Source organism: Alexandromys fortis, unplaced genomic scaffold, assembly GCF_014885135.2.
Source record: "Alexandromys fortis isolate MF-2015 unplaced genomic scaffold, M_Fortis_MF-2015_v1.1 scaffold_6, whole genome shotgun sequence".
Lineage (NCBI taxonomy): Eukaryota > Metazoa > Chordata > Mammalia > Rodentia > Cricetidae > Alexandromys > Alexandromys fortis.
In genome coordinates, this window is record NW_026067902.1 from 13,432,990 (window position 1) to 13,446,761 (window position 13,772).

Genomic DNA, 13,772 nt, shown 5'->3' on the forward strand with positions numbered 1-13,772 from the left:
CTACATGTAGTGACATTTGATTTGTCTCTGTTTCAGACAAAGTCTTCAAGTTACCCTGGGACTGCAGAGTTCAAGCCCTTCTTTGTGGTAAAACACCAAACTAACCTCCCTGGAATGGAGTTGTAGGTAGTTGTGAACTGCCATGTGGGTGCTAGGAATCCAGGTCCTCTGGAAGAGCAGCTAAGTGCTCTTACTGCTGAGCCATCTTTCTATCTGTCTGTCTGTCTGTCTACCTCTCAAGTGTGTATGTGTGTATGCGCACACACGCGTGTGCATGTGCGTGCATATGTGTGTGAGCGTGTGCATGCGTGTGTGTGCATGTGCAGTCATGTGTGTCTGTATGTATGTGTGTGCATGTGTGTATGCATGTGTGTACGTGCATGCATGTGTGTGCATGTGTCTGTGCATGTGTGTACGTGCATGCATGTGTGTGCGTGTGTGCATGTGCGTTTATGTGTGTTTGTGTGTGTGCATGCATATGTGTGCGTGTGTGTGCATGTGCGTTTATGTGTGTTTGTGTGCGTGTGTGTGTGTGTGTTTGAAAGCATGTAGAGGCAAGGGGGAAACTGGAAGGACTCTGTTTGTCCTTCCATCATGTAGGTCCCAGAGACTGAACGCAGGTCATCAGGCTTGGCAGCGAGTGACTTTACCCACTCCACCATCTTGCTGGCCCCTTCCTTACTTTTCACTTAGCAGCAGCCCCTTGTGAAAGTTGGCCTTGCCTCTTGTCTGTAGCCCAGGCAGGACTTGGACTGATGAGCTTCTTGCTTCAGCCTTTCCACCAGCTGGGGCTTTAGATGTTCACATCTACACCGGGAGCTGTGCCGGTGACTGCTATTCCCTCTCATCCCTTCCAATAGTTCATTGAAAACTTCTGTTGTGGTTGTTTTGTTTTGTTTTGAGACAGGGTTTCTCTGTGTAGCCCTGGATGTCCTGGACTCACTCTGTAGACCAGGCTGGCCTCAAACTCACAGAGATCCGCCTGCCTCTGCCTCCCGAGTGCTGGGATTAAAGGCCTGCGCCACCACCTCCCGGTGATTTATTTTCTCTGAATTCATACCCCCATGCCTTTAGAGGTGGCTCCAGGATTTCCTTAGCTTTGACTCACATACTATACAGTGGCCTGAGATCTTGTCATTTCCCCTGATGCTAAGGGACCTGAGAGTGTAGGTGACTTTGGAAAACCCAGGGGCCTGGCACGTGGACTATTTCCACACCTCATTTTCCGATCAGTCTGTCTTTACTCTCCCCACACAGAAATTCAAGGTAGATTGGTGGATGGAAGTTCCCAGGCCAGGTTTTCCTTTTCACCTCGATCTGCTTGGAGGGAGGCTTTAAAGAGCCAAGTCTCCAACCCAGGCTGGGCCTACTATTTTGTTTAATATCAGGTGCAGTATATTCCTTCCTGATGTAACACAGAAAGTCACCATATTGGCATTAAGAATAAAACAAAACAGAAAACCCATCATAAATTTAGCAGTTTAACCAACACGAATGTCTGTTTTCTGTAGGTTGATCAGTCGGTTTTTTGTCCGCTATTGGCTCCTGGATTTCATGTACAACATTCATTCGCCTCATCCCAAGGTCCTCAAAGATTCCCTGCTCATTATGCGACCGAGTCAAAGTCTAGAGTCTCATCTAATTCACCCGCACAGTCGCCCCAGATCTCATCCAGCCATCCAAATTAGGAATGGCTGAGAAGGAGACACCCTGGGACGAAGTGTTTTCACTCTTCGTGGACCTGAGACAGTGAGGAAACAAATGGTCTGTTCTTAAGATAGAGCAGAAGAGTAGGCATGGGCGAAGAGCTGGAGAAGCCCCGGCTTGGAGAAGGAGGAAAGTTAAAAGGCATCGCGGCGGTCGAAACAGTTTTATGAACACGGCCTGGCAAACCCAGGTTCAAAGGTCTGGGAACAGTCATAGGAGGTACACGTGTCTGTCCTCTGCGTCTTTTTGTGTGTCGTAAGGTAGGCAGATGGTAGCCTCGGAGTTGAGGTATTGATAACCCACCATCTTCAGTGGAGCCTTTCGCGGAAGCTACAGGTTTCAAAATTCAGCGGCGGTGGGGACACTTTTGAAAAGCTACTAACACGTCTGTCCGGGAGAAAGGAGATCCAGATTCGGTGGTGGTGTAAAGCCAATATCTTGTACAAACTGAAGTTGGGACAGACGGCAGCAACCATCCTATGACAGGTTTCAATGTGGGGACAGGAGGATGGTGAAATAGCAGTGTGTCGTGTTGGTGGCCAGGACAAAATGCAGCCTCTGTGAGGGCACCGTTTCCAGAATACTGACCGCAGGGATGGGGGCAGGCGCAGGAGGGAAGCGGTCACCTTAGGATCTGCTCTGCGGTAAGAGCCTGCCACACACTATGTCATGCAGATGTCCCCTGACAGAAAAGAAAATAGAACAGCTTCCGGAACAGCCCCGCCCCTGGTTCTCTAACTCCAGGTTAACGGCTTTTCCTCCCCTTCCCTCTAGTGGTGGTAAGAATTGAACCCATGGCCTCACACGCTAGGCAAGCACCCATTCCTGTCTCCTTTTAAGTTATTGGGTTATTAACTTTGAACTCAAATCTTGCTAGTCCAGGCTGGCCTTAGCTTGTATCCTCCTAACCCCTGAGAGCTGGGATCACAGCCTGGTTCTACCAAGCCAGCCCACCCAAGACTTCTCCTACATCAAACGGCCAAATGCAGTGTGTGGATTGTGGTCTGACCATTGGGTTTTCTTAAAACCTCCAGTCTGACGTTACTCTCTCTTCTAAGAAGTCCTTGGTGGGCTACATACACTTGCTTTTCTCCAGACAGTTTTGCAGACTAGCGCTAGGAAAGAAGTCGGCGGCAGAGCAGTTACTTTCTGGCTGGTCTCAGACAGCGGACTCAGGCTTCTCTACAATTCTAGAACCTGTAAGAAGAAAAATCCTCACTTCTTCCCCCTCAAGTGTTTGCCAAAGCTCTGGGGAGTAATGAGATGCCTGTGGTCTCAACAAAGGCCAGAAACTAGATGGGCGCTTTCTGGTCTTCAGGAGGCAGTGGATACAGCAGGCATCCTGATAGGATCTTTACTCAACAGCCAGGGCCAGGCTGCGGAACTTGCTTTCCTTCACGTCTGCGCATGCGTAAAACAGTGCAGCCGCCTTAGGTAGCTAGTACTGCCAGGCATACCAGTGGGTGGGCGCTGAGCAGCAGCAGCCCCAGTGAACGTTACTTAGTGTTGTATTTGTTCCTGTTTTTAGTGGGAGATGATGTATTGGCCCTCTTGCCCGCCTAGCCCGCCTACTTACCTGCAAAGGAGCCCGCTCCCTTGACCAGCCTTCCCTGGGGCTGCTGGACCGCTTTTCCGGGACTGCAGGTCAAGGTTTTCCAGGCTCCCGGGACAAAGAAGTAGCTCCCAGCCGTTAAGCTTGTGTTCTTATCTGTTTGTCCCCACATAGCTTTGCCTGCAGCTTCCAGAATGCCTTATTATGTTGATCTGGTCAGCACGACTCGGAGTTGGGTGAGAGGGGCCTCCCAGATCAGTCGGGCCTACAGGCAGGACAGCCTCACCAGGCCTTGTACAAGTCAGCAAATGTCACCACTTTCTCCTGGGCCCATATGAGCATTGGGAATAGTGTCCTAAGACACTATTCCTTTCTTGGTGTCCCCTACTTTGTGGTACTTTTTCTTTTTGATTCCCTAAAATGGCATAGTATACTCCCACAGGTAGGAACACTGCTTCAGTGGGGACACCCTGCTTTCAATGGCCTTTCATCTGCTTGTTTATTTTGAAGATTTATTATTTTTAAGTAGGTGTGTGTGTGTGTGCTTGTGCATGTGTGTGTGTAAATGTGTGTGTGCATGTACGTGCGTGTGTGTGCAAGTGGCCATGGAGTTCAGAAGACAGCATCCCGGCGGTTGAGGTACTCTGAGTTGCCTGACACAGAGCTATTCCTCTCCAGGCCCCCCCCCCCCCAGGGGCCTTTTAAACAGTGTTCTTAGGGAGGCAGATACTCCTGGAGCATTGCGCCAAGACTTTACAGGGTTTAGAGTTATTTCATAAGCTCCCTCATGCTATTCGGTGGCTGCTTGGCATAGACAAGGCCATTACCACTCACAGAGGGCAAGGGATTCTCTCAAGGCAGTATGATGTTACTGTGGTATAGAATAGGTAATGGAGGGATGATGGGCGGTGAGGAGGACAAAGCAGAGGTGAACGAGAGGAAGGGAGAGCAGTCGGAAGATTGTTTCAGTCTTGCCTCCATCCTGTCTACCCAGGTCCTGGGCACATGAGTTCTGATTTAGCAATGCCACCTTTGCCAGCTGTGGAAGAAGAAGGATCGAAAAGAAGGATCAGTAAGGATTGAAAAGAAGGTGCATGAAGCTACAGAGGGGACCTTCCCAGAGAAAAACACACGCTAACAAAGTCGACAGACAGGATGTTGAAAAGCCACTCTGAGCCCAAGAGCGAGCGAAGGAAGCTGAGGTGAGGGGGCTTTCCTCCCGGACACCTGCACCCAGCTCATTCAAGCCCGTGTTTGGACGGCCCCCGGAGTCCAGGCCCAGTCCTGAGTACTCAGGGGCTGAAGCAGCCTGTGGTCAGTGGGAAGATGAGGTGGCCCTCTTCCCAGACTCTCTTGGCTGCTGCCTTGGTATTTGAATTCATGAATAGTCTCAGGTACTAGAGCCAAGGCTCACAGAGAAATGCAACCTCAGCTGCGTCCTCCCGGAGAATCTCGCCCCACCCCCACCCCAGGGTCTCAGCCCGTCCCTCTTCTCAGCTCCTGAATGAACCTGCATTTCTCCTGCCCAGCTGGGGCTCCAGCTTCCTGTGCGCTCAGCCTTCACTGTCGTCTTCCCGGGGCATTTGATGGGCTCAGGAAATTACACCAGACGGAATATGGAGCGGCAATCAATTAAAAAAAAAAAAGAATTACATTTCTAAGAAAAATTAATCTAGGCTTCGCACAAGTGTTGTTTGTGTACCATATGCCCTAATGTCCGTGGTACTATATATCTAATTTCTAGCTCTTTTCTCGCCCCTCCCCATCTCAAGACAAAAGGAAATCGATTTTTAATCTTCTGCCTTCCCAGCATACTGACGATCCAGGAGCAAAGATTGCTTTTACTTTTAACCCATTCTTCCGACACCACCCTCCCTCCTCTCCGCCAGGCTACGTTTCTCCCGGCTACTAGTTTAGTATATTGGCTGTGCATGACTCATGAAGCTGCAGTCTGATTGGACGAAAACCAAGCAGCACCCCCGCCACCCCACCCCAACCGGTCAGTCAATTACAGCTATTCTCGGCTCCATTCACAGATTTATTAGCTCTCACACAACGAGGGAAATTCATTCGGCAAAGTTCATTCATAAAAATTTCAACAGCCTGCGTATCATCCGCTCTGCTCAGCGTTCTGCTGTGCACAGGCTACTGAAGGAGACTGCAGGAGGGTTCGGGAGGGAAGGACACCCCGAGAAGGGGTGGGCCGGCCGGGATTGGACCCGAGCTGCACCGAGGATGCCCGGACCTCAAGCTGGAGGAACAATGCGGACCAGCGCCCGTCGCTAGGACTCCTGGCTGGTGGCCCAGAACCGAGATCCTCCGAGAGAGGGCAGCCGTCATAACCCCAGCCCATACAGAAGGGCCTTTGACTCTTATGTGCTTTTTTTATTTTTCCCTTTGAAATGAGCAATCACGGAACAAATAAAGGGTTAATGGGCCAGTCGCTGCCCCGCCCCGTGGGAGCTGGAGGGAGCAGGTTTGAAAGTTCCTGTGCGCAGCGGGAAGGGGGGTAAATATTTCTGCTAAGGCTAGAGGCGTGGTGGCACTGCTGCCCCAGCCTGGGGACTCCGGGGAGAGGACCGCTCACCCCCTCCCCAACTCCCCGGGCCTTTGCCAGGGCCGGGAGGAGACTGCAATCAGAGCCGAGGAGGCATCTTCCTGGCCTGTTATCCTTGAGAAGTCAGGGACCCGGGCGGGTGACCGCCGGAGCAGAAGTGAAAGGTGGCTGTGCTTGAGAGTCTAGCGGACAGTGAAACAGTTTAGGCTTCGGTGGCCCGTCTCAGCCCTTGCAAGGCTATGCGAGAACGCAGCCAGGACAGCCAGGCAGGACTCGCTCTGTATGTAGGATTCTTTGGGCACCTGGGGATGCTTCACAGGGCCAAGTACAGCCGCTTTCGGAACGAGTCCATCACGTCTTTGGATGAAGCGAGTCCAGGAGGCTCGGTTGGAAACAAGGGCTCGTCGCCGCCTCCCTACCCAGCCCTGGCCCCTCACCTGCCGGCTGAAGATGCCACTGTGCCCACCCAGGAGAGCCCCACCGCGCTGTGCACCTTGATCCCCCGTATGGCAAGCATGAAGCTGGCCAACCCAGTCACTTTTCTGAGTCTGAAAACCTTTTGCCTGGGTACCAAAGAGGTACCCCGGCTGAAGCTTCAAGAGAGCCAGGATCAGGCTCCAAGCAGTCCAGCTTCCCCAGAGACCAGTCTAAATAGGACTGGGCCTGCTCCTACACCGCATCCGGACCAGGTGGGACCCAGGGCCACCACTTTGCCTCCTGATGCTTGCCCACTGCCTGGCCCTGGACAACCAACCCCTAGGAGCAGGCAGGACAGGCACTCTCTGCAGCACCTGTTGGGGTCCGGTCTGCACTACTGTGTGAGGGTAAGTCTGTAAGGTCTACTCCCTGAGCACGGGCAGGAAGGTGCTTGGCTCTCTGCAGGGGCTTCATCTTACCTGGCTCTAGGCTGCAAGAAGATATACCTACCGTTGTATCTACAGAAATGAGAATCGTCCTTACAGATTTGCTACAGGGATCTGGCAGGTACCAGAGTCAGACCCTCTTTGCTCCTTGGGTATGAGGGACTGCTAACAGATAGGCAGACATAGCTTCTCACAGAGACAGACAAGATGGCAACTTAAGGTCTTCTCTGGTCCAGCGTCAAAGATGTCTCGTGGGATTCATAGTTGAAACCTAATAGGCTATTCTGACTATTATACTTGAGGTGGTGAATACAGTAGAGGTTTCCATGCTAAGATAGAGGAAGGTGTCAAGGGCCTTGTCTCGGTTTAAACTTTCTGAATCTGACATTTAACAAGCACTTCTGAAAACCTAGCAAAGCCCCGAGTGTTGTAGCAGGAGCCAGCCTTAGTTGCCTGCATAGGACCGTGGGAGCAAGAACAGATGCCTGGGTCCAGTGGGAATGCATGCTGTTCTTCATGGAGGGTCTAGATGAATTAAGATGAAGAGCGACTTCCAAAGTTTAATCTTGGGTAACACTCAGGGTGCCAGAGACAGAAACAGAGGGAATTAGGAAAGGGGATTCCTAAGTTTGCTTTCGACGTGTCAGATTACAACAGTGATATCTAAGGGGTGCTGGTATACAGCTGATATCATCTAGGGGTGCTGGTATACAGGAGATATGTAGGGGTGCTGGTATACAGCTGATATCTAGGGGTGCTGGTATACAGCTGATATCTAAGGGGTGCTGGTATACAGCTGATATCTAGGGGTGCTGGTATACAGGAGATATGTAGTGGTGCTGGTATACAGGTGCTATCTAGGGGTGCTGATATACAGGTAAACTGTCTCCTCAGCTCAGCATTGAGCTTAAAAAGTCAGAACTGAAGGTAGAAACTGAAGCGTGAGTAACTGTGTTGCAAACTGACCACATGGATCTCAAGGAAGGCTTAATGATGGGTACTGGGAGGACTGCAAAGAGGAGGGGCTCTGGGGACAGCTTGGTACAGCCCCTAAGGAAGATAAGCCCAGCTCCTGCCCTCTCCGGGGAGCAGCGCACCCTGGCCAGGCTCACATGTTTGAGGAAAGTCCACAGGTGCTTTGCACTTGTCAAGCTGTTGGGTGCCAGCCCTTTGTGGTTTGGAGTGATTCCCAAACCTGTGATCTTGGCACCTGCCCATTGCTTCAGATGCCTATCTGCCCCCCCTTTCCTCCTGTCCTGCACCCCCTGCTGGCTCCCCATACCCACAGACCTGTATAATTTTAAGTGTGAAGATGCCCATTTTCCCCAGGAGGTCCCCTTCCCAGGGTCTCTGGGTTTTTAATGAGGAGACCAGTGCTCTTCTCACAGTGGTAATCACTTACCGCAGGAGAAGTGCTGACCCCGTGACCCAGATGCACGTCACAATATTGTACCAATAAATATACAAAGCCTAAAATATATTAATGTGTATAGATCCTAACTCAGAAAACAAAAGGATTCTATTTGTTGTGTTATCAGTTAAAATGTCTCTGAGGAAATGGAATTCCGAAGGAGGAATTTTTCAAGTCAGAAAGAGAATGAGGTCGGGATTCATGTCTCCTATTTACCATTCTTAGCTTTCTTCCCCACAGGGCCCCACCCGGGCTGGCCTTCTGTTCCTCACAACTCTATTGGGATGTGAACCAATTTTTAAAAATGAAGCACCAACCTCTTAATTTTCAGTGAAAATTATTGCATCAATGAGACGTACCGTGATTGCTATACTCTTGTGTACGGGCTCAATATGAAGATGTGAATAAAAGCTTGTTTGGAGTGTTAGATTCAGGTCAAGGGGTCAAGAGACATCCTGGATGGCAAGTAGACATGCTGCCAGTGAGGACTTAGGTACAAATTTTGTAAGTAAAAGGAGCCGCCACGTTCTGCTTCCTTATCCACATATGTGAGCACTGTTCTCTGCTCCCAGTCACTCATACGTCTGACTTACACATATGGCGAACCAATCCCATTTCAGGAACTGCTGTAGAACCCGGACATTGGTCAACAAAATAGACAAACTCTAAGCATCAGAATGGGTCCCGTCCCTGTGGAGCTTTTAATGAATAGACAGGTCGGTGTCCTGTTTCAAATGTTAGTGATGCCGTGGAGAGTATGGGAACAGGGTCAACAGGAAGGCAGTCCCTTGGGCGGCGATGCTGTATCCTGGGTATGAATCAGCATTGTGATGGCATCTCATCCACTGCAACAGAGACTCCGTTTTTCCATCTACCCTAAGTTAGAGTTGGCTTTGGGTTAAACAACCTTTAAACAAGTTTTCTTCTCATGATCTTAATGTAGAATTAGTAATGCTATCAAAAATTTTTCTTTGACTCCTAAGAGTTATTTGGGGTGTGGGGGTTCGTGACAGGGTTTCTCTGTGTAACAGCCTTGACTGTCCTGGAACTCACTTTGTAGACCAGGCTGGCCTTGAACTCACAGAGATCCACCTGCTTCTCCCTCCCAAGTGCAAGAGCCTATTTTTAAGGAACTTTGGTTTAGCTCAGATTTTGATTCTTTTGGAAGGTTCTCAGGGAAGGTGGGCTAATCACCCAGTCTTTGTGAGCTACCAAACCAGGCTGTAGTCCGGGTAAGGTATTGGAGTAGGTGAAGTTCTTTACATAGTGTCAAATGGTGACTTGTGTCTTCAAGACAAAGTCTTCCTACTCTGAGGTCTTCCCAAGGCATTCTAGCCATCGACAGACACTCCTGTTGGTCTCTGAGGTGCCCCGTACAATCTGCAGTGAGTGTGAGGACCAAAAAGAGCGAGCCCTGAGTCCTTGAGCATCTCTTGCACCAGCATCTAATGACTCCAGGCATCAGTTTCCCTTCTCTATCCTTTAAAATATTAGCTTTATTCCTCCTACTCCCAACCCTAACATAATTCAAAGACTAAGGCAGAAAGAGGCTCCTTGGAGATGTCCCCTAGTAATCCTAGCTACTACCCTCTGCAGAAGACTGTTTTCTCTAAATCAGCCTAGACAGTTATGATGTCTGCATACGATAGCTAGTGAGTAGCAGATGGAGGTCCCATCCTGTTTGCCTTACTCTCTCTCCTTCTCTTCCCATTAGCAACCTCCCCCTGACATATTACCTAGAAATGTATTGATGGAGCAAAATAGATGGCAGGCCACACTGTGCAGGAAAGCTTTCTCCCAGGGTCAGTGCATACACCTGGCCTGGCTGGGCATCTGCGTGACCCTCGACTCCTGCACTTTGCCTAGCCTCTCTCAACCATTGCCCCAGACTGGAATTGCACCCAGATTGCACCCAGATTGCACCCAGGGCTCCGGTGCCACAACCTGGGTGGTTTATGCAACAGAACTTTACTCCAGTTAAGGAGGCAAGAAGCTTCAAATGAAACTTTAGAAGGGCCAGCTCTCTGCCCAGGCTCTGGGAGAGGAATCCTTCCTGCCTCTTGCAGTTTTCAGTGAGTGCCAACAGTTCTTGGTGTTTGGGGGCGACAGGCACACCCTCTCTTCTCAGCCACTGTATTCACACCGTAGTCTGCATGGTGTCCATGGCCAAATCCTCGCCTTCAGGAACAGGAGTAGCGGAATTAAGGCCTGCTCCGCTTGGGAGGACCTGCTCCGCTTGGGAGGACCTGCTCCGCTTGGGAGGATCTGCTCTTCATTACCCATCTGCTCACATGGGCCTTCTTGTGCTCAGCAGCTGTACATGAATTGAGGAGTTTCTTCCTTACCTTTGTAAATATCACAGCCTGCTCCTTCCCCAGGATGTCCCCTGTCAAAGAATGTGTTTGATTCGTGAGCCGATAAGCTAACACTCTGAATCCTGTTTGTCTGAACTGGATATAGTCCACGATACTACATGTGAACTTACAGTTCCTTCTTCGTGGGGGGAGCCCAGAACTGCGGGTTCCAGCAAGGCTAGTGCTCCCATCTCCCGGCACCAGCACCCAGTGGCTCCCAGTCTCCTTCCTCCTTAGAAGACTGAGCTAAAGCAGTGACTCTGACACTAACTGACTGTATGACCTTGGGTGGGTCACTTGGCCCTCCGGGTTTCATCTGCCTGTTTAAAACCAGAAGTAGGAATGAAGTGCTGTCTTGGAGCTTGAGTCAGGGGCTTCCTTTCCTTTCATCTATATTATCAGGATCTCTGTTATTAGAGCTTCCTGGAGGAACTTCCTTGTAGCTTCTTGGTGGCCAGTAGAAGGAACGGCTTTAGGGGCACACTGGGTAATTATTGTCCCTTTCTCTATGGCCCTTAGCTGGCTGCCACCGTCTAGGCAAGAAAGGCATGTTATTCCTGAGTGGAGCTGGTGGGTGTAAAGAGGGTGGGGGTGGAGTATAGGGTGTGTGTGTGTGTGTGTGTGTGTGTGTGTGAGAGAGAGAGAGAGAGAGAGAGAGAGAGAGAGAGAGAGAGAGAGAGAGAGAGAGAGCGCACACAGGGCAATGCATATACGAAGTGGCTTCTCTTGAGACCCTCACGCACCCCGTGACCCCTCCAGTTCTTTTCACCACTGGACAGCAGACCAGACACAGTGATGGGGATCAGCGAGTCTAGGCTCTCACAGTTGAGCAGACAGAGGTTCGATTATGAGAAGCGCCTCACCTCAAACCACGCATCCCCTCGGTGGTGGGCTCCAGATGCCTGGGTAACACTCTCGCGTCCTCAGTTCGCCTTGCTTGTTTCTCCTTGGTCCCTGCATTGTGTGTGCTACTGCAGGTGGGCTCTCCCTGGTTAGGGTGGTGGGCGTGCTTTTGAAAGATCTTGTGGGAAAGCAGTCTTAAAGTAGCAGTAAGAAACTAAAAAGCGAGTGTGGAAGCGTGGCAAGGAGTCTGTGTTAGTCTGCTTCCCATCCCTATAAAAATTATCCAACATTGAAATATTTTATAGACAAAAGGGGCTGACTCAATTCACCCCCCTTGGAGGCTGCAAGTCCAGGACTGGACAGGTCCATCAGGTGACGGTCCCTTGACGGCATCACAGCTTTGACGGCATCACATTGGGGCAGATGGTCTCTTGGTGAGATGCGGCAAGAGCGAGGTTATTGGAGAGAAAAACCAGATGGACTCAGGGTCCAGACTTCCTCTTTTATAGCAGGCCGCCTTTGTGGGAACTGACGAGGGTGCCACGGGAGCTTTCCAAGGGAAGGCACCCAAAGACCAAATTCTCTGTCCCCTCCTCCTGCCACCTCCCGACAGTACCACACTAAGACCAAGCTTCACTACCTGAACCTTTGGGGACATATTCAAACCATACCCAAACCTTAGCACACCCCAGAGAACGTAGGCTTTGCCCTTTTCACTCTTGTTTAAGGAGCGGTTTGCGGGTCACATGTGCCCATGCTGGAGCAGAGGGACACAGTGTGCTGCCATCCGACGTTCCCTGACTATGGCTTCTTCCACTCAATACCATGCTACAAGAATGAGCCCACTGTAGTTCTCAGCACACGGGCTAGCAGGTGGCCTGCATCTTCCACACTCCCTCCGCCCGGCTCCACTCACTCCCATTGACCGTCTATACCCGGAGGTGGCTAGGTTTGCACATCTGCCTGCGGCATGGCCATCTGAAGACGTTCCCAACCCCTTTGTCTTTCCTTAGCCATTTTCTAACCTGATAGACAAACTGAGATGCCTTTTTGAGTGAACATAATGGGGTTTCTTTCTTTTACGCAGTGGGACAAAGAGTGCTTGGGGACAGAACTGAGGGAGGGACCTTTCCTCCTCCGTGGGAAGAGCCTTTGCTGTCTTGAAAATGTGGCAGTGTCCTGGAACAGGCTGTCCACATTTGACAAAGAGCTCGTGTGTCAGCGGTTACTCTGTACATCAGATATTTGGGAGCGATAGAAATTTTAAAACAAATTTTGCTTAAACTTGATAAGATTTCTTGTGTGGTTAGGGACAGGCGAAAATGGAAAAAATGCAAAAGCTTTGTACAAAACTTGTCTCATCATGGGGAGGGGTGGACATTCAGAGGTATACTTTGGGGCTAGGTGTGTGTGGGGGGGTGTGGTGTAGGGTGAGTGTGTATGTGTGTGGGTGTGTGTTTGTGTGTGTGACTAAATTTGACCTTGGTACCTCACCATGTCCCTTCCCTTATCCCTGTGTAAACCTTCACCCTAGTTTCTGCTGTGACTTCTCTAAGAATGACCTGGTATCTATCTGCTGGTCTGCTTTGAACCCTTGGAGCAATAGAGCAAAAACCTTCCCTGTCGAGGTACTTGCTTATCTTTTTTTTGGGGGGGGGGGGTTTCAAGACAGGGTTTCTCTGTGGCTTTGGAGCCTGTCCTGGCACTAGCTCTGTGGACCAGGCTGGTCTCGAACTCACAGAGATCCGCCTGCCTCTGCCTCCCGAGTGCTGGGATTAAAGGTCTTGCTTATCTTATAAACTTTTCATTGTGATATTTCCAAAAGTCTTCCAAGGAGCTCCTACATCTGTTAAAAAACATCTTGATTTCTAATCTACATCTTGGACCAGAACATATGAGGCAGAGACCCAGGAACCTGCATTTTGCTAAGCCCGCTCCGTGACTCCTATGCACATAAAAATGGAAAATGTTGACGCCGGCGAGTGCTGTGGTTCACAGCCAGGGATGATTTTACTTTCTTCTCAGGCCACTTGGCAATATCTGGAGATATTTTAAGATAAAACTGAGAGGAAAGGAGTTCTTTTGGCCTAAGTGTTTTGATGCAGCCAAACATCGCTCAGTACACAGATAGCTCCCACAAGGAGCGTGGTGCGGGCGGCCTAACCGGCCAATAGAGCTGAGTCACTCAGAGAAAGCAAATACGCCTGGCTGTCAGTCAGGAGCTAATGACAGAAGGAATGACCTAGAGATGCTTAGGAGCTGCAGCCTGAGCTGCGTCTCAAATCCTTTCTCCTTTCTTCTCCCCTAAACCCACACATTTTCTGAAAGGCATACTTCCCTATTCTACTTCCTTCCCAGCAATACCCCCACCCCTTAGGTGTCAAACACAGGAGCAGCAAGAGCAAGTATACCCACATTAGCAGCCGATTCTACTGTAACAGGCACACTCCAGGGTAGCCGGCATTTAGGGGCTAGGTTGGTATGT

General features: G+C 50.3%; 1 protein-coding gene across 1 annotated transcript in view; it reads left to right on the forward strand.

Moving 5' to 3' along the window:
• Positions 1–5,826: 5,826 nt before the first annotated feature.
• Positions 5,827–13,772, forward strand: part of Shc4 (SHC adaptor protein 4) — a 91,378-nt gene continuing 83,432 nt past the window's right edge. The window contains exon 1 of the mRNA XM_050134230.1: positions 5,827–6,640. Coding sequence (XP_049990187.1) covers positions 6,056–6,640 — 585 coding nt within the window. The 5' untranslated portion in view covers positions 5,827–6,055. The remainder of the gene's footprint in view (positions 6,641–13,772) is intronic.